This window comes from Artemia sp. Qi Xiang Cuo, chromosome 12 (genome assembly GCF_049724085.1).
Source record: "Artemia sp. Qi Xiang Cuo chromosome 12, ASM4972408v1, whole genome shotgun sequence".
Taxonomy (NCBI): Eukaryota; Metazoa; Arthropoda; class Branchiopoda; order Anostraca; family Artemiidae; genus Artemia; species Artemia sp. Qi Xiang Cuo.
In genome coordinates this window covers 11,611,805-11,639,513 of record NC_142805.1, presented here as the reverse complement: position 1 = coordinate 11,639,513, position 27,709 = coordinate 11,611,805, and the positions used below count along the sequence as shown (strand labels likewise).

General features: G+C 33.6%; 1 protein-coding gene across 1 annotated transcript; it reads right to left on the bottom strand.

Annotated features, from left to right (window-relative positions):
* Nucleotides 1-338: 338 nt before the first annotated feature.
* LOC148945780 (uncharacterized) lies at nucleotides 339-27,365 on the bottom strand. Its single transcript, XM_089098079.1, has 6 exons — nucleotides 27,265-27,365; nucleotides 14,614-14,779; nucleotides 7,906-8,010; nucleotides 5,409-5,579; nucleotides 3,834-3,958; nucleotides 339-2,493 (listed from the first exon to the last, which is right to left on the bottom strand). The coding sequence occupies exons 3-6, from the start codon at nucleotides 7,946-7,948 to the stop codon at nucleotides 1,468-1,470; spliced, it is 1,365 nt and encodes a 454-aa protein (XP_088954205.1). The 5' UTR covers nucleotides 7,949-8,010; nucleotides 14,614-14,779; nucleotides 27,265-27,365; the 3' UTR covers nucleotides 339-1,467.
* Nucleotides 27,366-27,709: the final 344 nt, after the last annotated feature.

Genomic DNA, 27,709 nt, shown 5'->3' with positions numbered 1-27,709 from the left:
TATTAAAATTTGTAATAAGAAATACTAAACAATACCTAATTTATAAAGCCATAAGGAAAAGAAGTTAACTCACTGACAGTCCACACGAAACAGCTACCCTCCTATCACCCGACAATAAATAAAAAAATAAATTATATATATCATCCTGGATCCAACGCCAACAAAACAAAAACACCCCCCCCCCCCAAAAAAAAACAACAAAAAAACAAACAAACAAAAACAAAAAAAAAAACCCCATAAACCAACTAAAAATTATTTAATATTTACCTTTAATAAGAAACTTTTCTTCTGTGTTTTAAAGGAGCCAAATGTGTGTGACTGATAAATCACAGCAGGAGCCAAATTCCTAGCACGTCCCACAATCACGACCACACAAAAGTCTGAACGAACCGAGGGAGTAGCCGGAATCATCACATCCTCCCAGTTTCGAACTGCGTACAAATTTACTTCCCCTACTGGCTTAAGTAGTCCAGAAAAACAAAATGGGAGATCTCTGTGGAAGAATTAATATGCTGTCAAATCCAAGTCCAAATATCTCCTATTCTAGTGTAAGATTTCAAAGAAGGAGTGTGCTTCTCGTGGGAGTTTTCCTATGCCTAATAAAACAATTTGTCAAGATATCTGAAAAAATTGAAAGAATTGCTGTCAATGATTTTCCTTACAGAAATTTTTTGACTACGAATATATACTCATATACGCATACTACAGAATATCAACCACTATTACGCTTACCAAATCAAAACTTTTTTCAGCCAATCAGCAAAAAAGACACCCATAAATTTTCTCAGTAGATTCAAACGGGTTAATAAAAATAAGATCTTATATAACATAGGATTCAATTTTAAAATTTCTTGTATCAGATTAAATCTTAAATCATCTTTATATATTACATATTACCGTTCTTATACTACATAGGATTTAGTTTTATAACAAGCTATTAAATTAAAAAAATAAAAATAATACTGAAAAAAAGTATAATTACCTTATCAAAGAAAGAATTGCAATAAAATTGAAAACAAAGTTGCAAATAAAAAGCAAAAGTTTAAAAGAAGACATCGTTTCTGACATATAACATTCGATAACTTTCTCTCCAGTATAAATTATTCGATGATTAGATACACCGGATCTTGGAGTAAAACATTTCTTACACAGTCAAAAGGTTTTACTCCAGTATGAGTTCTTAGATGAATAAATAGGTTGACGTTTTTGTGAAATACTTTCTGATTTATATGTCATTCAAAAGGGTTTTTTTCTGTATGGGTTCTTTGATGATCAGATAAATTGGTTTTTTGAGTAAAAAAACCATTTGAAAGGTTTTTCTCTGGTATGAGTTCTTTGATCTATATATGGGTCTTTTTTTTGGCGGAATATTTTCTCAAATATACTACATTCAAAAAGTTTTTCTCCACTATGAGTTCTTTGTTGATTAGATAAACCAGATCTTGAAGTAAAACATTTCTTCATACATCACATTTGAAAGGGTTTCTCTCCAGTATGAGTTCTTTGGTGATTAAATAAGTTGGCTTTTCGGCGGAATGTCTTCTCATATATATTACATTCAAAAGGTTTTTCACCAGTGTGAGTTCTTTGGTGATTAAATAGGTTGGCTTTTTGGCTGAATGTCTTCTCATATATATTGCATTCAAAAGGTTTTTCTCCAGTATGAGTTCGTTGATGAATAAATAGGTTGGCTTTTTGGCTGAATGTCTTCTCACATATATTACATTCAAAAGGTTTTTCACCAGTATGAGTTTTTTTATGATAAGATAAACTGCTGCTATGTGTAAAACATTTCTTACATGTATCACATTTGAAGGGTTTATCTCCAGTATGAGTTCTTTGATGAGTAAATAGGTTGGCTTTTTGGCAGAATAATTTGTCACAGACATTACATTCAAAAGGTTTTTCTCCAGTATGAGTTCTTTGATGAATAAATAGACTGGCCTTTCGGCTGAATGTCTTTTCACATATATTACATTCAAAAGGTTTTTCTCTAGTATGAGTTCTTTGATGAATAACTAAATTGGCTTTTTGGCTGAATGTCTTCTCACATATATTACATTCAAAAGGTTTTTCTCTAGTATGAGTTCTTTTGTGATCAGATAAACTTCTACTTGTAGCAACACGTTTATTACAGATATCACATTCAAAACGTTTTTCTCCCGTATGAGTTCTCTGATGACAAGATAAACTGACACTTGTAGTAAAATATTTCTTACATATACCACATTCAAAAGGTTTTTTTCCCGTATGAGTTCTTTGATGAATAAATAGGTTGCCTTTGTGGCGGAATGTTTTGTCACATATATTACATCCAAAAGGTTTTTCTCCTGTATGAGTTCTTTGATGAAGAGATAAACTGGCACTTGTAGTAAAACGTTTCTTACATATGTCACATTCGAAAGGTGTTTTTCCAGTGTAAGAAATCTCCTGTTTTGCCACATCATTTTCTGCCAATACATGACTGTGACTTGACATCTCATTTTGACAGTTCTAATTCATTTCTTTTTTTTACACAGATTCTTGCTAGACATGGCATGCTATGCAATCCGCATTCTTGTTTGCTCATATCTTTATCAGATGACGCTGCAACAAGAAGAACTTTAATAATATAAAATTTTCTGAAAACCAAAGACTTGTATTTTTTAGGTCTCTTTCAATTTAGCATACAACTCAGCTTTTAAAATATTTAGCCTTATACAGTTATTATAAAATTCATTCTAATGAATCTTACCTCATTATTTTAACATATCAATTAAAATAACTTTCCAACAAATAAGTTTTTCAAAGAAGTTAAAGGCAATATTGAACTTAAGACCAGGAAAATAAAAACTTATATAAATTCATACTAAAAATGACTAGATATTAATAATAAAGAATAAATTGAGCTCAAAACAAACAGAAAATGACAAAACAATCATAGAAAACAAATATAAGACATGTACTAATATAAATGAATAAATAATTCTTAAAACAAGTAAAAATAGAATTGAATAAGCATATTAAGCTTAAAAAAAAAAAAAATCTTTTACTATTGAAGAATAAATGAAACTCAAAACAAACAAAACTAAATAATGAATCATAGCAAACAAAAATACAACAGACACTAATATAAATGAATAAATAAATCTTAAATCAAGTATTCTTAAATTGATCATTGTAAATCTTAAATTGAAAATATAAGTAAAGCTTAAAACAAACAAAATCCCAACAAACAAGAGTTGGGCTACTGCCCCCTTCCCTAACTGTAAAAGTCTAAAGCCAACTGCGTAATTGATGCTTTTCGATAGTATGAGCTCTTTGATGAATAACTAGGTTGGCTTTTTGGCTGAATGTTTTCTCACATATATTACATTCAAAAGGTTTTTCTCCAGTATGATTTTTTTATGATAAGATAAACTGCTGCTTTTTGTAAAACGTTTCTTACACATATCACATTCTAAAGGTTTTTCTCCAGTATGAGATCTTTGATGAATAGGTTGGCTTTTTGGCAGAATAATTTGTCACAGACATTACATTCAAAAAGTTTTTCCCCAGTATGATTCCGTTGATGAATAAATAGATTTTCTTTTTTGGGAAATGTCTTCTCACATATATTATACTCAAAAGGTTTTTCTCTAGTATGAGTTTTTTTGTGATCAGATAAACTTCTACTTGTAGCAACACGTTTCTTACAGATATCACATTCGAAAGGTTTTTTTCCCGTATGAGTTCTCTGATGACGAGATAAACTGGCACTTGTAGTAAAATATTTCTTACATGTGTCACATTTAAAAGGTGTTTTTTCAGTATGAGAAACCTCCTGTTTTGCTAAATCGATTTTCTGCAAATACATGAATATGACTTGGCATCTCATTTTGACATTTCCAATTCATTTCTATTTTTAGACATATTCTTGCTAGACCTAGCATGCTATGTAATCCGCATTCTTGTTTGCTAATATCTTTATCAGATGACGCTGCAACAAGAAGAACTTCAATAATATAAAATTCGCTCAAAATCAAAGACTTGTATTTTCAGGTCTATTTTAATTTAGCATACAACTCAGGCTTTTAAAATTTTTAGCCTTATACAGTTATTATAAAATTCATTCTAATGATTCTTACCTCATTATTTAGTTTATCAAATAAAATAACTTTCCAAAAAATAAGTTTTTCAAAGAAAAGTAAAGGCAATATTAAACTTAAGACCAGGAAAATAAAAAACCTATAATATTTCATACAAAAAACGACTAGGTATTATTAATAGAGAATAAATTGGACCCAAAACAAACAGAAAATCAATAAATAATTCTTAAAACAAGTAAAATAGAATTGAATATGCATATTAGGCTTAAAACGAAAAAAATCTTTGACTATTAAAGAATAAATGAAACTCAAAACGAACAGAAACTAAATAAACAATCATAGCAAACAAAGATACAACAGGCACTAATATAAATAAATCTTTAGTCAAGCAAAACTTAAATTGAATATATAAATAAAGCTTAAAACAAACAAAATCCCGACAAACAAGAGTTGGGCTACTGCCCCCTTCCCTAACTGTAAAGTCTAAAGCCTACTGCATCATTGGTACTTAAGTGAAAACAAACTATATAATAGATATTTTCTTTTGTACTTATTACAAAGTCGAAAAAAAAAAATCACAGTGGAATAAAATCTTGAACTTATGATCTTTAAGCAATTAATTTTTTTCATATAACAAATAGCCGGGTTAATTTTATTACTTCTTTCCAAGACTGTTCAATACACATACAGTTTTCACTACAAACAACAGTTTGGCTACTACCCCCTCACCCTAACTGTAAAAGTCTAAAGCCAACTGCATAATTGGTGCTTTACTGAAAACCAATAATATTAAAAATATTTTCTTCTACACTTATTACAACGTTAGAAATAAAATGAACATTACAGTGCAATAAGATCATATAAATTATCCACTGAAATAATGTGATAATAAACCATTAGAATAAATCAAAACTAAGGTATTTCTAGAAGCGAATGATTAAACTACGGAGTTTTTACATTAGCATATTTTTATGCATATATGCCATAAAAGACATATTATTTTTTTTATTACGTATAGCTAAGTCCGTATTTAAACATTGTAAGAGTTCTAATTAGTTCAAAGAGCCAGAAAAAAGTCTAAAATTAAATTAAGTTTATCGTTTTATCAAGGAGTTTAATTAGGATACAAAATTTTAATAATCAAAGCCATATGGGATTATCATTATCTAAATATACTTTTTTTTGCAAATACAATAAGAACAATCAAAAGCAATAAATACCTATCTTTCACGCCCTTTCAAAATTTTAAAGAAAGTTTAAGATACATTTAGACACGCATTTTAGACATAATTAATTTTTAGACACGCAAAAATACAGAAGATCAGGATATCTGAAACACACTTTTGTCCCCGTCAACTTTCGACTCCAGTTTAACATAATCAACATCATGTTGACAATCTCCAGAGATGCCAGGAGAAATAGAAAAATATTTGGCCTCATCTTTCATTAATAACATAGGATGTGTGCTTCCAAAAATATCTTTCTTATCATTTGAGAATATATCTTCAGCTTCTACAAAATTAGAGTAAAAATTAAATAAAATATTTACAATATAACAAGTTGGTTAGTCATAAGACTTTTAAAATGCTAAAAAAATTTTATGAGGTAATTCGAGGAAGGAGTAAAGGTAATTGATCCTCCCAGCATCTAGGCACTTCGTAAATATATAAAGAATAAGAAGAGCATCAGATTAAAAAAAAAACAATACTACATGGATAATGGTCAATTATTATAGGTTCCGTCAAAAAGTTTGTTCACCAAGGTTGAAGCAATAACTGCTTCCAAGTAAAGAGCCAACCACCTATTGCAACAAAAAGCTTAAGACTTATTTAGATAAAAAAAACTGTCTAGTCCGAAAAATATAGCATTTCAAGCTAATTAGTGACTCAACCCTCAGGTGACTATACTGAGTGGCAAGAATGTTTACTATTATTTTCGGTTTATGTTAATGGGAAAAGTCTATAAAGAAAGTGAATTAGTGGGAATTGAAAACGAGCTTGAAAACCCCGCAGATTGGCACTGAATAGGAGTAAGAAGAGAATCATTGTCAGAAAAATCGTCTCAGGAATATCTATTAGGTTCAAAAACCTTAGCTGGAGGTTTCCAGTTTTGAATTTATTAAAATTTCCAGTTTTGAATTTATGATTCTTTTAGAAGATGAAAACTAAAAACTGCCAAATCACAGAAAATAAGTATTCCCAAAAAGGTGTTCCCACTGAAACGAGCAATTTTGTGACAAGCCTATAGCTGCAACATACGCCATTAGAATAGCCTGTTACTTGGGTATGTTCCAAACTTTCTCTACAAATTGGGAAATTGACCTTGTTTCAAGATTTTTAAAACCATACTGGACGTTTGTATTCTGTCTCGAGTTATCCCTCTCCCTAAAGCCTCAGTAGGCAACAAGGAAACGAGTTTTGAAGAACCTGCCACACACAACAATAACTTAAATTCAAAGCTAATTCATTATAAATATGTGCCATTTATTTGAACTTTCTATATTACCATGTCTTAGTGAATTTCGAAAAAAATCCTGAAACCCTGTTTCTTTTCCGTTACAATAAGCGCACTGCAATTTTACAGAGGTTTGAAATGGACAATAAAAACTTGCAATTCAGCCCTATATTGCTCAGTTGTTTTTGTTTTCAAAACTGTTTCTTTTTACCAGTCTTAACTAGAACAAAAATCCAATATGGTGTTAAAAATTCTGCTTGGTCATTGTAGAAATTTTGGGAGTACGAATTATAAGGTTTTGTGAAATTTAGCGGCAGAACAATTATTTAAGATTGAGACATTTTTTTTTAGATTTTTGAGAGCTGGAAAAAAAAAGACATCAACTAGAAATAAAACTACACAGATAAAAGCATCCTTGTCAAAACCATGTACAAGAGACTTGCAAACACCCCCCCCCCCCTTAAAAAAAAAAAATCATTTTTATCTTGTTGTTGATTGCTGCCTTTTGTGGCAATTTATAAGTTTTTGCTCTAAGTAAATTTGTTGTATTTAAATTAGAGCTGGACTTTTTTTTTTAAGGAGCTGAACTTTTTAATGGACTCCTTGAATGTTTTATCTGATAAACGCCTTAGATGATATATCATCTTTTACATTTCATGATTGGACCTAGAGCTGCTACCAAGTAAAGAGCACACCTCATAAAATAGTAGGCACAAATTTTATAGTGCATTTTCTACAAAACTGTCCGTTAAAACCCCTTTTCTATGCACGCTGATTCCCAAATTCTGACCGTTATTTAGAATAAAAGGAATGGTAACTTGTAATTACTAAAATAATTTATTTTAGAATTCAACAAAAAGTCTGGAAACCATCTAAAGTCAAATTGTAATAAAAACACAATATTGGAAATATTAAAAAAAACCGTAAACTGGTGTCTTGGAGGCCTTGACTTGAATAACGTAATGATCTTGACTGATTTTAACGTAAATAGCGATTTTTAATGCTCTTTTTTAATAGATACTCTACCAAAGCTAAAAGTTTGGAGAATCAAAACCCTAAGATACCCAAACCCTTATTAGCCTGAAGAAACCATACATAAAGAGTAAGGGGGAGATGAGTCTATCACTATTTTAAATTCATTTGAAAAAATGAGTAATTCTATAAGAAAAGTACACAATGTCTTTAAACTGAAACAAACTCAAACATTTAAGCTCTTCTTACTTTGAAAAATTTCTTTGCTGGGAGTTTTTTTTTTTAATAACAATAGTTTATAGTTTGTTTTATTTTCCAAGTTAGAGTAGAAGAAATAAGTGAGGAATGCTAATAACTCTCCCAATTTTGAGCAAAAGCATATAAATAACAAATTGGCTCAACCACCAATTACCTTGCTTAACAGCAGTGACGTCAGACGAAGTGGGTGTCACCATTGTTTGCCAATTGAGCCAAATACATTCAATCTCTCCTGACTGTTCCAGGCAGTTAAAAATCTCTAGAATATAAATAATTAACTATTTATTATATGGTGGCCTGCTATAAGGCATAATTACATGGTATGGTATTTATCATAATCATATGGTATCATATCTTCAAAATGACATGCAGGAGCACGAAATCTAGAAAATAGTTGGAAGATAAAAGCATAATAAGCATAGAAATTACAGCATTAAGACCAATTTATTGACAATCCCATTTCATAGTGACGAACTGCAATAGAATATTTTTATTGAAAATTATATCATCCCAGAGGGGAGGACATCCTAGAAATCTTAAATTTTAAGTTCCTAGACAAATTTTACAGTTTTCAAATGGAGAAGTTAAAGGGGAATTTTTTAAACACATATCATACTAGTAAGTAGTACTTGCTAAATACAACATTTTGCATGTATTACAATGCTTGCTTTATCTACCTGGTTGTATTGGACAAATGTGTTTTATAAGTCACTTGTCTATATTTGGAACATTTTGGTAATTTTGACCACCCCTTAGTTATTTTGGCCCTTTACATGCAAACCAGTCTAATCCCCCTCCAATTGGTATGCGTTTATAGACCATTCCTTATAGGAAAAGGAGAGACTAAATATTTCACACATTATAAATTAAGCTATTGTATATTTGCCCAACTTTGTCTATGGGTTTATGTAGAATGAAGTGCTTTTCGAAAGACATTTCAATATTGTTGCGTATGGAATTCCCCCCCCCCCCCCCGATCGGTGATGCTGTTTTCCTCTATAATTATCTGTTGTAAACTTATGGAGTTGACATTAATACCCCCAGTAAATGGAAGAAAACTTTCAAATAGTCATCAACAATGGGGGGCAGCTACCTATGATAGTTCCTAATCTTCTCCTTTTCTCTGAGCCATCAACTGAATTTAGAAAAAAAATAATACGGAAATCCTTTGAAACAAAAGGATCAATCCGTTTCTATGGTGATAGTCAAAAGGAAGATAGTACAAAGTGCAGAGCTCTAGATGAGGAGTTGAAGCACAGAAAAGCTAATAAAGAGGAGGATTTGATCATTTGTAAGGGTGGCATAAAAATTTCCCAGGTGGAGCAATCGTCCAACAATTCCATCATTTCATAGCACTGTATCCAACAATATTATCAGGCTTTTGGTTCCTGCTTACTCTAGTCTTGCACCCTCTCAGATTCCTACCTCACAAAGAATGTAGTTCTTTAGCTCCAATAATGATAGCCTCCCTAATAAACTTTCTGAACTTTCCTTTTGTATGATCAGATGATGTGGTTGTTGCAGCAATTGATGAAGTTATACAAAAAAAAAAAAAACCACCAAAGTCAGTCATATCACCTGATGAAATCAAAATCAATGGTTATCAACTCTTTTCTAACCTGAATTCCCCACTGTGCCACAGAGGAGTGTGTTTATATGGAAGAAATGGACTAAAGGTTAGTCTCACTCATTTAATTCTCTGACTCCTGATGGAATTGAGTCCATTTGGACAAAAATATACAATCAAACAGTCTCAATTGTAGTGAGTGTTGTTTATAGAAGCCCAATACTCCCTGTGGTTTGGGCTCCAAACCTAATTTAGCTGCTTTGTTATCACATGTGATGTCCAATTTCGCAAATTATGATCTTGTCCTCCTGGGAGAAATTTAACCTTCCTAAAATCCAATGGATTAATGGATCTGGTTTTTACACAAAAGATTCTCCTTTTTTGTCCGCCCTCTCTGATAATTTCCTCTATTCAACAATATCTCAACCAACTTGTTTTAGAAAGGATCAAGTTTCCAACACTCTTGACCTAGTTATTCTTAGCTATCCATACCTTCTTATTATGAATGTAATAACCACACCTGTTGGTAATACCAACACTTTGTAATTATTTTGGAGTTAGGTTTGCCTACTAAACAACCTTCTTCTAAGAAACAAAAACATGTCAATTACAAACTAGTCTCCAAAAGACTTGCCAATATCAACTGGAAACAGCTTATTACTAATGATAATGATGACAGTTGGTCTAATGTGTAAACTGAAATTTAGTATATTGAAAGGTCTTGCACCAGAATTTTTTGGGCAAAACAGGCCAAAAGTTTGCCTTTTTTAACTACCTAAATAAGTAAGCAAATCAACAGAAAACACCGAGCATGGAATTGCTACTGAAAAAAGAAGACCACAGAAAATTATCAAGTTTTCAAAACTTTTGTAATCAGAAAACAAACCAAATAATGCAGTTGAAAACAAGTTTCGAGGAAAAATTGGCTGTAGATATAAAGGATGATCCTAAATCTTTCTGGCGTTATGCCACTCAAAAATTTTGCAGCAGATGCACAGTCCAAGATATCTTGCACAATAGTCAATCAGTTGCTGATCCTGAGCTGAAACTTTAAACCAACAATTCTCATCTGTTTTTTTCCTCCAATTCCAGTATTGCTTACCCTAAACCTTCTGTAAATGATGTATCACATAAGATAGAACCGATTCTGATTAATGATACAATAGTTCTAAAGGAACTTATATCCCTCCAACTAAATAAATCTGCTGGTCCAGACAGCATTCACCCACATATTCTTCATGAATGTCATACAGTTGTGTGTCAACCTCTTTCTCCGCAGTTCAAGTTATCATTAAATCTTTCCAGACTACCTCTGGATTAGAAAACTGCTCATATCATTCCTATATTTAAAAAAGGTAGAAAGGACCTTGCCAAAAACTATCAATCAACTGATTATTGAAAGAATAATCAATTCTGTAATTATTAGACATTTTGAAGCAAATAATGTTCTGCACAGCTCACAACACGGCTTTCATTCAGGAAGATGTAGGATTGTTCATACCAATCCGACATCACATAACATGACCACATCACTAAGTAACTTGATATGGGGGTGCCTGCTGACATGATTCTGCTTGACTTTTCTAAAGCTTTAGACAAAGTTTGTTAAAAGCAACTCACAACTAAATTTTGTGCAGTCAAGCTGGAAGAGAAATCTGTGCTCCGGATCCTTGATTTTCTTTATCTGGAATCTCAATGTGTTCAGTTATTTGGTGAATCTGGTAGCCATATTCTTTCTTCCTCTACACATGTTTTGAGTGGAGTTCCTCAGGGAAGTGTTTTGGGTCCTACCCTATTTAATATTTTAATCAACTATGCTCCTTCCATTATCAGCAGTAAATCAACTCTCTATGCTAATGACCTGAAACCTCTTGGACCAGCCTTGTTCTGTGAAGATCATGCCCTTCAACAAAATTATCTTGGACTGCCTGGTCAATGGGCTGAGTTTTGGCTTATTGAATTCAATGTTGCCAAGTGCCATATCATTCACTTTGGCATAATGAATCCCTGTTGCTTTTATTTTTTCTTAGGCCACCAACTCTCCTCAGTAAATAATGAGCAAGATCTTGGTGTCACTATTGACAATGAGTTAAAATTCAGAAGTCATGCTAAGAGGTCTGCTGCTGGTGCTAGTTCAACTATGGGACTGATTAAGTATACTCTTTCCAATTGCTCCCCTAAAGTCATCAGTCTTTTATTAAGGGACTTGTGCATACCAAGCTTGAAATGATATCTGGCATGTGGGAGTTTTCCTACCCTGCAAGACTATAATGGCTGAATCTCCCTACACCTGTTTACAGGAGAAATAGAGGATGCCATTTTAGCCTATAAATTAATGAGGGCTAATACTCTCCCAGTAGTATTTCCTACTGTTGGGCCCAATTCAAGAACTAGAGGTCATCATCAGAAACTTATCGTGCAGTCTACCATATCCAGAGTCTGCACTCAATTCTCTTCCTCAGAAATTGTGAACACTTGGAACAAACTATCCAAAGAAACAGTTACAGCTGATTCTGTTGATGTTTTCAAACAAAGGCTGGATGCTGAGTAGTCCTCCAGAGAGTGTAAGCTCAATTGGGATGCTAATGATCATCCAACTGCACCTGGTCACTAAATACTTTGAAAACAACTCATCATCATTCTGGAGCATCGCAAGGAGAAATTCTTAGATTGCTCAAAGCTGTAAATTAAGGTAAAATGAGGCAAAACAAAAGCTTAACTAGTCTAAATTATGTATCTATCATGAAATTTCCAATTGCTCAAGGCTACTGCTTATTTGCTATTAAGTTTATTTGAAAAAAATAAACCATGGAAACTTAAATGAAAATATATAGTTTGATAATACAAACTTTTTAATATAATTTAGTTAGTGATAAATTACTTAATACCTTTTTATATGCTCTATCCAAATATAATAATTGTTTCTTGGGCATAGTTCATTTTGATCCCTTAATGGGGCACCAAAAAGGTAATTTGTTACCTTGTCTAGTAGTTTTTACACTGTGAAGTAAAGTTTAAAATTGATTTAAAACTAATAAGATTTAGAAAATAGCTTTTAAGCAATCCCTTAAACAGCTCTTAATAATTCATCAACCTGCTAACAACAAGAAACAAAACAGGAAAAAGAAAGGGGATGTATCAGTGCTAACCAAGCAAAATAATTTTCCTTATTGCTCAAGAGTGGAGAGGGCTGTACAATTCTTCAGCAGGGTTTTCAATAACGGTGTACTTTTTGTTTTACTGTGATACCTTTTTTGAGAAATTTTAGCCTATTTTGAAAAATGCCATCAATTTTTTTTCAATATAACATTTTATTGTTGAGGAAAAAAACTGAGGGTAAATTTGGGGCAGTTTATTTTACTGGCCTAAAAATAAGATGAGCATATCACTTGATGTATTTTTTATGCTCTTTCTGAATATAATAATTGCTTTATTCAGAAATTCAATTTAAAGTGCTTTACAGAATCTTCTTTCCTTACCTTTGATGATATCTTTTTCTCTAATAATAGATATTGCTGTTAGCCTCCAGTTAGCCCATTGAATTGATTTTGAAAAAATAGAGAAACATGGGAAATATAAACTTTGGGCTATATATTTGCACATAAGGGGGGAGGGGGTAAAGTATGGTAAAGGCAGCAATGATTTGACAGTGCAATTTTGGAACCACTGTCAAAACTTTCCTTCAAAGCAGGATAACTCTGCTTAGTTGTGACTTGGAACACCATCTCTTGAGGCTGTTGTTATATTATGACAATAAAAACATCGAAACTATATCAAATACACCCAGATAAGAAAAGAATATTCAATTCAATCAGTTTCCTGTTTTCAACAGAAAATGAGCTCCCAACAATTTTTTAGTTATGTAATATTCAAATTGTCATTGATTGGTTATTTTTACAAAAAAAAAAAAAAAAAAAAAAAAATGGAATCAGCACCAATGCATCAAAATACATATGATCTTTTCAAAAATGAAGCCACATTGGCTTTTTCTTGATAAAATCAAATTTAAATGGCAGCTAATTATAGTATTGACCAAAACTATGTTCCAAGTGTTGAAAATTCTTATCTGGTTTAGTGGAATACCAGGCCATCTAAAAACATTCCCTCAGCCAAACTCAAACATAGATATTGGCTTCAACCATAGATGCTCTTTCATAATTCAAGAATTGCTTCTGGGGCTAGTTGCATCTTGAGCCCTTAAAGGGGCCCCAAAGGTATTTCATTTTTTTAACCACACAAAGACGTTTCAACACTTGTAAAGTTATTGAAAAGTGGTTAAAAACATATCACTAGTTTAAAAATAAGTTGTAAAATAGTAACATATTCCAAAAAAAACAATTCAAACCTCATTAATTAGGCAACTCAAATATAAACCATTTCCCAACAGTTTCATGTTTTTCAAATGCTGTCAACAAAATAGCGCTGAATTTTGCAATTTGAAACTTTGCCATCAACAATTCATTATATATTCTAATTTAAGGTATTTTTTTGCATATTAGGGGATGGAGGTAGGTAAATTTGCAGTGGGCCATATAATTTAGCTAGGATGAAAGTGAAAACATCATTTGCAGGATTTTTTATGCTCTTTCATTATTCATATAAAATACCTTTGGGGCCCCTTTAAGGGCTCAAGATACAACTTATCCCAGAAGCAATTCTTGAATTATGAAAGAGCATAAAAAAAGGTATTAAATGACATTTTCACTTTCATCTTAGCTAAATTATATAGCCCACTTGAAATTTACTGACAGCTGTATATTTACCTTGATTCAGTTATTAATGAAAAATGATTGAAAAACGTGGGTGAAAATGGGGGAAAAATTTGAATCATTGGTACTTGCTACATATTTTAAAAGTAAAAACTACATTTTTTAAGTTTATTCATATAGCATAAGGCTAGGGTAAAGGTACTGATGATTTGACAGTGCAATTTTGGAACCCCTGTCAAAATTTCAGTTCAAAATGGAATAACTCTGATTAGCTGTGACTTGGAGAGCCATCTCTTGAAGCCGTTTTTATGTTTCAACAATAGGAAACGTTGACACAATATCCAGTACACCCAGATAAGAAAAGAACAATTAATTCAGACAGTTTCTTGTTTTCAACAAGAAAGGAGCTCCTGACAATTTTTCAGGTATGCAATGTTCAAACTGCTGTTACTTGGTTATATATTGCAAAAAAAAAAAAAATATTGGGGTTAGAACCAATGCATCGAGATACATCTGATTTTATCTGAATTCTAGTAACATTAGCCTTTTCTGGATAAAATTGAATTAAAATGGCAACAAATATTACATTGTCAAAACTAGGTTCCAATCAATCAACTGTAGTCAATCGAGGCGTGCATCCTGAACATTAGATCATTTGCCCCTCTTCTTTCTGGGTTGGGTTGACAATGTATCCCAATCTTTGAATATTTCTTCTTTTCTCAGGATAAACTTGTAGCCTTCTTCTTGGGAAACTGAATAAAAAAAGTTTGTTTTAACTGAAAGTAAGGAACGACGTTAAAACTTAAAACGAACAGAAATTATTCCGTATATGAAAGGGACTGTCCCCTCCTCAACGCCTCGCTCTTTACGCTAAAGTTTGACTTTCCTCTATTTTGGTTAAACAATAAAAAACTTTAGCGTAAAGAGCGAGGCGTTGAGGAGGGGACAGCCCCTTTCATATATGGAATAATTTATGTTTGTTTTAAGTTTCAACATTGCTCCTTACTTTCAGTTAAAAAAACATGTTTTTTTTATTTAATTTTTGAACGTTTTTGAATTAATGCAGGTTTTGATTTTGGCTCACCGTACATAAATAATTAAAAAAAAAATTTAATATTAATTTTACTTTTATTTGGTTAAATGGCTTTCTCAAAACCTGTTTAATTTTATTTACGAACGTTTTTATTAGTAATAAATATACGTAACTTACAAATTAATTTACGTAACGAACCTCTATTCTTATATTTTAATACGTATATTAGAGGGTTTGCCCCCTAATCAATACCTCTTTAAGCTAAATATACTAAGCTTTAAGCTTTAAGCCTCTTTAAGCTTTAATATACTCTTTAAGCTAAAGTTCGAATTTTGTTCCAATTCTTTAAAAATGACCCCTTAATCATAAATGCCGTTAATTAGAACAAATAGCTCCTATGAAAGTACTAAAAAATCTTTGGCTTAAAGAGTGAAGTATTGGCTAGGGGGTGAACCCATTCATATATGTAATGTTTTCTGTTGTTTTAAGTTTTGATGTTGCTTCTTACTTTCAGTTAAAAAACTTGTTTTTTTATTTATAATTTCTGATCTTTATTTAAATAATGCTGGGAAATTGGGCGCCCCCTTCATAGCAATGTCCCTTCTCCCATGAAAACTTCCTTCATGGTAAGATCCTACCACATAACCCTCGACCCACTCCAGCCCCCCCCCCGACTACCAAAAAAAATCCCCTCTGAAAACGTCTGTATACTTCCCAATAACCAATACTATATGTTAACATTGGGTAAAGTTCATAACTTTCAGCCCTCCCCCCGGGGACTCCGGGGGATTAAGCCATCCGAAAAGACATATTTATCATATTTTCGACCATGCTGAACAAAATGGCTATCTCAAAATTTTGATCGGGAGACTTTGGGAAAAAAATGAGCGTGGGGCCTAGTTGCCCTCCATTGTTTTGGTCATTTAAAAGGTGCACTAGAAATTTTAATTTCCGTTCGAATGAGCCCTCCCACGATATTATAGGACCACTGTGTCGATACGATCACCCCTGGGGAAAAAAAAACAAAAAAAAACAAACAAACAAATAAACACGCATCCGTGATCTTTCTTCTGGCAAAAATTGCAAAATTCCACATTTTTGTAGATAGGAGCTTGAAACCTCTGCAGTAGGGTTCTCAGATACGCTGTAAATGATGGTGGGATTTTCATTTAGGTTATATTACTTTTAGATGGTCTTTCCTTTTTATGAAAATCATCTAAATTTTTTCAGGTGCTTAGATTTTGATTGATTGGACCAATCTTGATGTAACTTATATATTTAAAATTCTAATTTAAATCTGATTCTTTTGATGTATCTATAGATATCAAAATTCCTTTTTCTACAGTTTCGGTTACCATTGAGCCGGGTTGCTCCTTACTTGCAATTGACAATTCACTTGCGGCTGAACAGAATGTTGCCTTTTTATGTAAATTCACTAGTCGCAAAAATTACGTTACTATTAAAATAAGAGGCGTAATTGTAAACACTGCTTATAAATATTTGAAATATGGATGAATATGTAAACATGTAGATTAGCTAATTAGGTAAAAAATGTGGTATAATTGTAGTAGGGTTTACCCAATTCAATAAGTCAGCATAAATTGATTGCTATATATAGTGTTGTAGGTTTAGATCCATTAACAGTTTGAAAGCATGTATAAAAAATCTCTTTTTGAAGATTGGGTCAAAATGTTTACATCTGTCAGAGGGTTTGAATTCAGTCCTAGTTGAGCTTTCAAATTGAGGAGATTCACTTGTTTTCTTTCCAGCATTTCTTCTTCTTCTATTTAACAGCAGGCGGGCTTTTCAGTGATACTATTTAGCCCTTTTCCTTTTGCTTCACTCTGTGGGCTACAGAGCTACTGGCTTGATTGCCTCATGATTATTAGATATTTTCGGATATCTTTCAGTAGATCTTTCGACTCTAGGAGTTCATTCTATGCTCTGTGTGCAGGTATAGTTGGCTCTTGGCAGATAGTGAGATTTTGTGGTATTTGTAGCATTTTAACAGTTTGCAAAGCACGGTATGTTGTGTAGACGTCAGCATATTACATTCAAATAGGCAATGGTCAATTGTTTCATTATTCATATAACAATACCTGCAAAGAGGGGACAGGGGAATTGAACCACTTGAATTAGAAAATTTATACGAGATTGCAAGAAAATTTAGTCCATTTGTTCCAGAACGAATTCTATGATAAATTTTAGAAAGATACTTATTGGGAAAGGGGGAAAGGATAGGATTAATCTTATTAAAATTAATATCTGATAGCCTCCATCGGTAAATATCTCTAATCGGGATTGGTCTCCCACTTGGCTGGTCAAAATTCATAGCATTTTTTGCTATTTCATTAACCTGGTGATCACCACTTATGCCAGAGTGGCTAGGAATATACTGAAAATAAGTTTTTATGCCACTTGAAGCAAGATTATCTATAATACTGAGACAATGATAAGTGTCAATGTCCAACTTATACTGAGGAGCTGAGGCCAGCAACTCAAGGCTGGATAAAGAGTCGGAATATACAATAATATTATCTGAATTTGCAACCAAAGGTTGGTTTTCCTTAATGTGTTCTAACGCCATGATTATGGCATTTAACTCAGCAGACATTATAGATAAATTATTATATAATCTCTCGCCCATTGCAACTTTCAGGTGAGGAAGGAAAGCACCACTTGCGACCTTCTCATTCCTTTTTGACCCATCAACAAACATTTGGAAGTGATTTTTATAAGTAATTGTATTAAGTTCAGCAATTTTTTTCTGGACAAAAGCGATTGGGGTTAAATCTTTAGTCCACTTTGAGAAACTAGTATTTATTATGGGACTTGACCAATTCAATGGAGAGGATTGGGGGAAAGATTGTGCAATAGACTTTGCTGGCCCGGGGAACTTCTTCTGAATGTTGACATAGTCATCTGCAATGCCTCTATGCATGGCTGGATTTCTTAACCAATTATGTAGGGTGTGTGAGCTATTTGATTCAATTTTTGTATGATGTTTTGTCAAGAGAAAGCTACGTCTCTCCCTTATTGTTGTTAATCCACTCTCCATAAGCAGAAATTTGGTGCTTGTGGGTTTCCTAAGACCAAATATGAGGCGTATTATATCATTTTGTGTTGTTTCAATTTTTTGCATCTGGGTCTTTGCACATGCACCATATACGATGAGCCCATAGTCAATATGGGGTCTTATATGTGATTTACAAAACGGGAGTAAGGTTTTCTCCTTACAGCCCCAGGGTGTGGAAAGAAGTCTTTTTAGTATATTTGTTTATCTATAGCATTATTTTTATTGTGTTTGAAATGTGGATGTGGAAATTAAGTTTTTGGTCAAGCATTGAGACCTAAGTAATTAATATGATTATCTTCTGGAATAGTTATTTTATTTAGAGTTAGTTTTGCATTAACATGGGTTCGCTTCCGGTGGAATTGGATTATTTTTTACTTGGTAGGTGCAGTGGGTAAGTCTGAATGCTGAGAGAATTTTTCAAATTGGAAAAGTGACTTTTGCAGATTTGACTGTGCTATCTCGAAGGTGTTGCCAGATGACCATAGCACCAGATACGCAGCATATTGTAGATTCGTGTGGGGGAGGTTCATGTCCCAGAGATATAGGGCAAAGAGGAGGCAACTGAGGACTGCTCCCTGAGGTAGGCCTTTGGTTGTTGTGTTTTGGGGTGAAGAGGCTGAACCAACACAAACAATGAAACTTCGCACTTCTATGAAGGAATTTATAAAAGATACTAGTTTGGGGGGTAGTCCAAGGTTTGCAAGTTTGTTTAAAAGCATTTGGTGGTTCACATTGTCATATACCCCTTCAAAATCTAGGAAAGCTGTAACTAGGACATTATTTTTTGAGAATGATTCATTTATTGCATTTGTTAGCAAATTGAAAGCACCTGTTGAGGAGTGGTGTTTCCTGAATCCAGTTTGAGTGTGAGGGATCATATTGTTTTTTTCAACAAACCAGAGGAGTCTGTGATAGATCATTTCCTCCATTATTTTCCCCATCACAGGAGTAATCATTATGGGCCTATAGGACTCAGGGTTCTCTTTGGGTTTATTTTTCTTTAGGATTGGTAGGAGGGACGAACATTTCCATATATTGGGGAACATAGAAGATGCCCAAGCGTGATTATAACAATTTAGCAGTTCTTGTTTGTATGAAGGGGTGAGATTCTTTATCCATGTAGGGTGTATATTGTCATAGCTGCCGCTAGTTTTGGTCCTAATATGATGTATTAATTATTCATTTCCTGGATTGAAAATGGACTAGTTATATACTCGGATCCTGGACATGGTTGGTAACTTGGGTTCATAGGAATTGAGGACATTTTGCTTCGATTATTTGATGTTAACTTATTAAAAAAAAGAGTTGCAAATAGCTTAGATTTTTCATTATTATTGTCATAATGGGTATTATTATGTATAAGCTCATACATGAGTTGGTTGGGGGAAGTCTTTTTCCCACAGATGTGGCTTATGACTTTATGTATAATTGGCTCATGTGTTTCTCTGGAGAGATTATTGTCAAAATTATTCCAGTAATTATATTTAGCATCTATTATAGTCCTTTTTAGATTAGTCTGCTTGTAATTTTTTAAAATATGTAGTAGGTGATGTTTTTTTTATGAATTCTATCCTAGCTGCCTTTTTTATTCTCCATTTATTTTGGCACTCATTTGTCCACCAGGCTTTAGGAATGTGTTTAGGGTAGGTTTTCTTAGGTGTTGTCCCGGGGATAACATGATTAGCTGTATTTATTAGTAAAGATGTCAATACTTCAGCATGTGTGTCAACTGTTGTGTTTGAAATGCATGAATTTTGGGTGAAACTTGTGATTTCATCATTTAGCTTATTATGGAACATAGACCAATTTGCTTTAGTGTTGATATATTTGGAGGTATGTGGTAGAGTATCAGCAGGTTCATTTAGGGAGCACACTATAGCAAAGTGATCAGTACATAGACTATCTATTTTATTCATATAAATTTTATTCAAAATATTTAATGACACAATTTTTAGGTCAATTGTGGAGAATCTGCCACTTTTGGGGTTGAAATAAGTATTCAGGTTTGGAGGGGTAGCAACAGCTAATTCATTATTATTTGAAGTCATATACTCAATCAATTTACCAGCTTTATTCCCCCACAAAAGGCTGTGGGCATTAAAATCTCCACAAATCATGATATTTTTTAAATTGTTATGATTATTTATATAATTAACGAAATACATGGCGTCTGTAATTTTACTATTGGGGTTATAATAACTTATTATATAGGTTTTTGTATTACTCAGCCAAATACTGATACCAATTGCATCAACATCATTAGCAACATCTGGAAAATTGATGCCACAGAATTTTATATCATTTTTAACTAATAGAGCTACACCACCTCCTTTTCTCTCTGATGATCTATCCTTTCTCAGGATAGTATATCCCAGAGACTTAATTTGTTGATTTTGGGTTAAATGAGTTTAATGGAGTCCTGGAGGGAAGCAATATTAATGGAATTATTATTCATAAAAGATATTAGTTCATTTAGCTTATTTTCTGTGAGTGATCTTATGTTCCACTGGAGTATTGATATGTGTTGTGTTGTTGATTTATTTTTCATATAACTGTGTATCAATGTTCAGCTTTGTTAAAAGCAAAGCAAGATCTTTTTTTGCTTGAATGAGCATATCATCGGGGATGTAGATTTTTGCCAATTCTGCAATGATTTTTGTTTTCTGTAGTTGAAGTATGTTCATGGCCTGAACTGCATTACTGTTTAGAATGAATAAGTATATATTTGGGGATTGCATGTTTGGTTGTGCATCCTGTTTGTCAGTTAAGGGATTAATTCCTGGTAATGTTTCTGGTTTGTTTCTTCTTGGGAGGAGGGGCCAGGCTGACCTCATCTCAACAGACAAGGAGGCTGGTTGACTTGGTGATTTCTTCTGATAGGGATGTGAGCTAGGGGGCTTAGAAGATGGTGTTTTATGCGGGGTACTGGATGCATTAGGGGCGTGGGACTTGGGGGTTTTGGTTGGTTTCATTATGGGCTTTATTTGGTATTGTTGGGGAGCATTTGCTTCCATTGCCTCAAAAGGGTATGGGATAGCCTTCTTTGTTACTATTTGGAGTATTAGAGCTCTTTTCTTATATGCAGGGCATAGTGATTTATTTGTAGATTCATGTGGGCCTTTGCAATTGATACATGTAGGCTGAGTGTTGTTGCAAGTTGTCAAATCTTTGGGATGGTATGCTTTACAATTACTACACTCTAGGAGAATTTCATTGCATTTGTTTGTTTTGTGTCCCAGTTTGAGACACTTCTGACACTGGATAAGCTTAGGTTTGTATTCCTTGTGTGGTTTGATTTGCCCATATAGGAATAACTTTTCTGGGATACTAATTTTTTCCTCCAGTGTGAATAAGAAGGATCTACTAGTTTTTAGGCCATTAGAGTTAGGTTTGCCAAGTTGGGTAACAAACAAGAAGGGATATAGAATGATATCAAACCGTCTGCACATTTTACATTTCAGTAGTATGTGCTCAGGGGTTTCTTCTTTGATCTTACAATACCTGCAAAATGGGCTACTGGCAACTTCTCCATTTGGCTGCTTAATTTTATATGAGAAAAAATGGTGGTTCAAGTTAGCTGTATTTGTACACAGGCAATGAAACCAGACTGATTGCATCCTGGTTGGAAAGGGGATAGATTTGATGGCTTTAATTTGGGCAGTGTTTTCAGTTGCAATCTAGTTATGTCGCTTATAGTTAGAGGTTTCACTGGTTCCATTTGGCTTTTTGCTCCTAACTTTGCTATATTGTCTGCTTTTTCATTTCCTTCTATACCTAGGTCACTAGGTATATATAGAAATTTAATAACACAGCCTAATCTGCCAAGGCTGCTAAGGTTTTCTTTAGTTTGATGTAAGTCTATGTCCAGTGTTTCAAAGTTAGGGTTTGTTAGGATATTGAGAGCAGATTCCAAGTGTTGAAAATTCTTGTTTAATGTAGTGGAATACCAGGTGCACTAAAAATGTTCCTTTAGTCAAATTTAACTGCAGATAATGACATCTTTAAATTGATTTATTTCTTTTGAAAATATCTTGTAAACACCTTGTCAAAACTTTTGACAGACAGCAAAAGGCCCTATCAAAATATAGGTGACTATGTCAAAACTTCACTGAACATGTAGGCCTAAAACAAATGAGAAATAATTGGTGTCGAAATTCCAAGGTCCACTGACAAAAATATAGCTGTTGAATAAATGGGTGCCTGCTATGGTCAAAAATTGCAGAGGTTTACATGGAAGTCATTTTTCCATTTCCTTAGCACTTATCAATGAAACTAAAAAAAAATTCTCAAATTGAACCACAGCTAGACAAATACTATGCCATTTTCTTTAGCAACAAAAAAAGTGATGTGCCATATTTTATTGGTAGAATTCTGGACTTTCTTGACAAAGAACAGTCCAAACTAAAATTTTTGGTGTGCATGTAACTGAGCCCCCATATAACCAAACCACCGTGAAACTGAACCCCCATATAACCAAACTCCTGTGCAACTGAACCCTTGTGCACCTCAACCACATTTAACTAAACCCCCGTGTAACTGAACCTCTGTGCAACTCAAACCCTGTATAACCAAACCCCTGTGCAACTGAACCCTTGTGCTACTGAACACTTGTGCAACTCAACCACTGTGCTTACATTGGGTAAAACACAATAGGTTTATGCACCATAGTTATTTAACTATGGTATAGTTATTTAACCTTTAAACTGTTTTGAATAAAATCATAAAAAAAAATTTCTACAAACACCTTATGTGTTAGCAATAGGCAACTAGCTTAACTTACAGCCCTTGCCCCAGATGCTGCCGGAGGGGTTGTGAACCCCAAAGGCATGGTTATTTGATCTTGGACTATTTTGAACAAAATGTTTATTTTTATTAGATGTATTTGGGGGGGGGGGATGTTGGTTAAGAGGGAAAGGCAGATTGTCCTGTGATTACCTTTGATTCTTTGAAATTGAACTTTCAATTTCTGATTGAATGGTCCTTCAAAGTTTATATGATCATCTTTTCTATAAAAACCTTAAATTTTAGCAATTGGTAACTTGCAATAACATACAGATTGCTGATACATGTGTAACAGCAATTTTTTTTGGAACAGCTTAGTGTATCAAGATGAAACTTCTGGGGCATCTACCTGCTACTACTGCTACTAATTCAACACTATTATTACTTCTACTGCTCCTACTACGACGTCCGCTACTATTAAACTAGCACAATTAAGGCTGCGCATATCAAGTTAAAAATTTGACAGAACAAGGTATTTGAGGTGGAACTTGAACTAAATCAAAAGACACTATAATAATAATAATAAAAATTTATTTTTGACCCACTAACAATTATAAAAGTGGAGTAACAAAAGAAAATAAAAGGTAAAGACCTACAAAAAAAAACACATTCAAAACAATATCAATATAAAGATCTAAAAATGCAAATCAGAACAATCGCACAAGAGGATGAAAAGGACCCAACCGCTTGCAGGCCTCATCTTTTAACTTGGAGTCCGACTTATTATATTACGTCAATATATCAGTTGCATTAAACATTCGAATAATCTTACGGTTTCTATACCAACAAGGCAAATACAAAAGATATTTACAATAACGGAAATACAAAACTCTAATATCCTGCATATCACTAGTATTAAAAAATGGGCGCAAACCTGATAGAAAAAGAATAGAATGGTCGCAATATGTAGAATAGAGCTTAACCAATGCCTTACGAGAATGTCAGCCGCGATTTGGGACAATTTTAGCATAACCTGCTTTAAGCTTATTCTTAATATCTGCAAGTGCACTAGCACGGATAGCTGAAATGGAAGAGCAGATACTAATCCCGAGCCAACGCAACGCAGGAGCCAGCTTAACTGAAAAAGAACTACAACTCAAATCACTACTTGGGTTTTTAGTATTGAAAACTAAATATTCACATTTTTCAGCATTAAGCATGAGGCCAATTTTTTCCTAAAGCTTAGAAACAAACTGGGTAGACTTAGCTAGGGTGAATTTTGAATGGTCAATTCACCAGAAGGAAATATGTGCATGCCCAGGCCTTGATTTACCACTAGGTCCCTAGGCCCGGATCTAGAAGCGCATAATGCTAGCAGGAGCAATAAATTATCACTGAGTAATTTTTTCCTGACAAAAACTGGACTGATATGATTTATTGTTGCCAGGTGCACTCTGCTGCAATGCTGCCTATTCACAGAGAAGTGACTTTAAAACAACACAGGAATTCCACGGTCACTTATAAACTGTCAGATGTCTCCCAAGAATGGTAACTGAGAGTTTGGTATTACCCCTCTCTTTCATCACTTTTTACTCATCAGTTGTGTTCTGCTAACACACAGTTACATGGGGATTTAGTTACATGGGGTTTTAGTTAAATGGGGTTGAGTTGCACAAGGGTTCAGTTGCACGGGGGTTTGGTTATACAGGGGTTCAGTTACATGGGGGTTTAGTTAAATGGGGATAAGTTGCACAAGGGTTCAGTTGCACAGGGGTTCAGTTGCATGGGGGTTTGGTTATATGGGGGTTGAGTTGCACAGGGTTTGGTTATACTGGGGTTCAGTTGCACGGGGTTTGGTTATACAGGGGTTCAGTTACATTGGAACCTAAATTTTTCAAGTGGATTAGAATTGCAGATCACACTTTGAAATGGCCAAATCTTGATGACATTTACACTGTTAACAATGAACAAATCTTTGCTGGGCCATTAAAACTGACAAGAAGTGGGCCATTCCAGACAGTATTTGGAGATGCTATTCCTGTGGCATATAAGAGAAACTTAGAAAAAAGAAGATTTATGTGATGTAGGTCCCAATGTCACACTCCTTATGATTACTCAATTTTGTTATACTAATTACTACATACTTGAAACAATTATGTTAATTTTATTAGCCTACTTCTACTTTTTGAAGTGTTTTATACTTTTATACATAAAATGGAGTTAAAGAAAAACAAAGAAACAAGAATATACATGTTGAATACGCCAGGTTCCACCCACAGGTATTTTGACATGTGTCAAATACACCAGGTTCTACCCAGAGGTATTTTGATATGTGTTGAATTGGGTTCTGACTTGAGTTGAAAAACAGGTAACTTTTTTGTTGTGTTGAATTTGTAGGTGAAAATACTCTAATTTTGGAAAATCAGAGTTGTTTACCCTTTTCTGATAAAACTTCAAACTTCTCATCAAAGAATTATATTTCTAGATGTTTTTCCTACATATTGAAACCCTTGTCAAACCAAAAGTCTTTAAATTAGGACTTCTGGGGTAGAAAAACTGGTTTTCTATAAAAACTGTCAAATCATTGGTACCTTTACCCTATATGGGGCCAAGAGGGGGTCAGAGGTTGAAATGTCAAAAATACAAACCAAACCCAAAAATGAGCATAACATTTTCCATCTAAATATGTGTCTTGGTAAAATTCTACTTTAGCTACTTTTGGGTATCTTGGAAAGGGGTTAAACTAGGAAAATAAAACTTTCAGGGATGGGTCTACAGGCTAGGCCTAAAGGATGTTCCCAGAAGATATTTTGAAGTACCTACCTCTACTCCTTCTCCCTCTAGAGGGTTTTGACCTTTGATGACCCTTAAAAATATGTGTTATAAAAGTGAAACCTTGCAAAATAGATCTTCTGCTTAAATGAAGTACAACAAAGTTGTTTTCAGCTTCACAACCCTGCTCAATCCTAACTTGTAAGGTCCTAGATTTTGGAAAAAAAACATTGATATGGCTTAAAATTCTACTCAAATGATAGAAATTCCATTATCAGAACTAAAACCAGAGAAAAACAAACTAATAACTGAAAATTAAAGTAAAATGTTGTTTTATTAAAATTTCAATAGGTGTAGACCTGTCATGTAGGCAAATTTTAGGACCCTCTAGAGAGAGGTGTGGAGGTAAATACTTCAAATACCGGTAAAGTTCTACCAGATCATATTATTGACTTAAACATAAAGTGAATATACCACTTGATGCCTTTTTTTATGCTGATTACGAATATAGTAATCATTTCTATTGGAAATAAATTTCAGCCCCCCCCCCCCCTATATATGCCAATTCAGGGTATATATTTTGGTAAAGTTCTACCAAATCATATTATTGAGTTAGGACTAAAGTGAATACACCATTTGATGCCTTTTCTTATGCTGATTACAAATATATTAATCATTTCTATTGGAAATTAATTTCAGCCCCCCCCCTATATATACCAATTCAGGGTTAGCTTAGGTTGGGTTAGGTATAGGTAAAGTTCTACCAAATCATATTGAGTTAGGACAAAAGTGAATACACCATTCGATGCCTTTTTTTATGCTGATTACAAATATAATAATCATATCTATTGGAAATGAATTTCAGCCCCCTCCCCCTATAGGCTATGCCAATTCCGGGGTAGGGTAGGTTAGGTATAGATAGGGGGAGGGGCTGAAAGTAATTTCTTATAGAAATGATTATTGTATATGTTAACAGCATAAAAAAAAGGAATCGATTGGTGTATTCACTACAGTCCTAACTCAATAATGGGATTTGGTAGAACTTTACCTAGGTATATATAGGGGAGGGGGCTGAAATTCATTTCCAATAGAAATGATTATTATATTTGTAATCAGCATAAAAAAGGCATCAAATGGTGTATTCACTTTATTCCTAACTCAATAATATGACTTGGTAGAACTTTACCTATATTTCTATAACCTAACCTAACCCTGAAATGGCATATATCGGGGGGGGGCTGAAATTCATTTCCGATAGAAATGATTAGCCTATTATATTCGTAATCCACATAAAAAAGGCATCAAATGATGTATTCACTTTATTCCTAACTCAATAATATTATTTGGTAGAACTTTACCCAAATACCTTCCGGGGACACACTTTAGCCTGTAGACCCATCCCTGAAAGTTTCATTTCCAAACCTAACCCCTTTCCAAAATACCCAAAAGTAGAATTTCCCCAAGTGTCTCTTTTTGTTCTGGCATTTCTTCATCTGAAGAGGCCCAATATTAGGCCTAGGTATTTGCCTAGAGAACTAGGCCTACCTAGAGAGAAGGAAAAATGTTAACAAAACAATTCTTACTACATAATAAGCAGAATATTCATAGATTAACACAATTTGCATGTAACTAACCTTTATCTCCATTTATTTCAGTGTTTTCCCATTTTTTCTAAGAAACTCATCAGTTCTAGTTCCATTTTTCATTCCAGAATTTTTATGAGCGTATATGGACTTCTTCTTCTTCTAATTCACAGCAGGCGGGCTATTCAGTTAATACTATTTAGCCCTTTTCTTTTTGCTTCACTCTGTGGGCTACAGAGCTACTGGCTTGGTCGTCTCTTATTTATTGGATATTCTCAGATATCTTTCAGTAGATCTTTTGACTCAAGGAGTTCAAATATAAGACGATAGATATTGATTTCTGTGCTCTCTGTGCATGTATAGTTGGCTAGAGTCTTGGATGATAGTGATATTTTGTGGTGTTTGAAGCATTTTAACAGTTTACAAAGCAAGGTATTTTAAGCAGACGTCAGCATATTACATTCAAATAGGCAATGGTCAAATGTTTCATTATTCA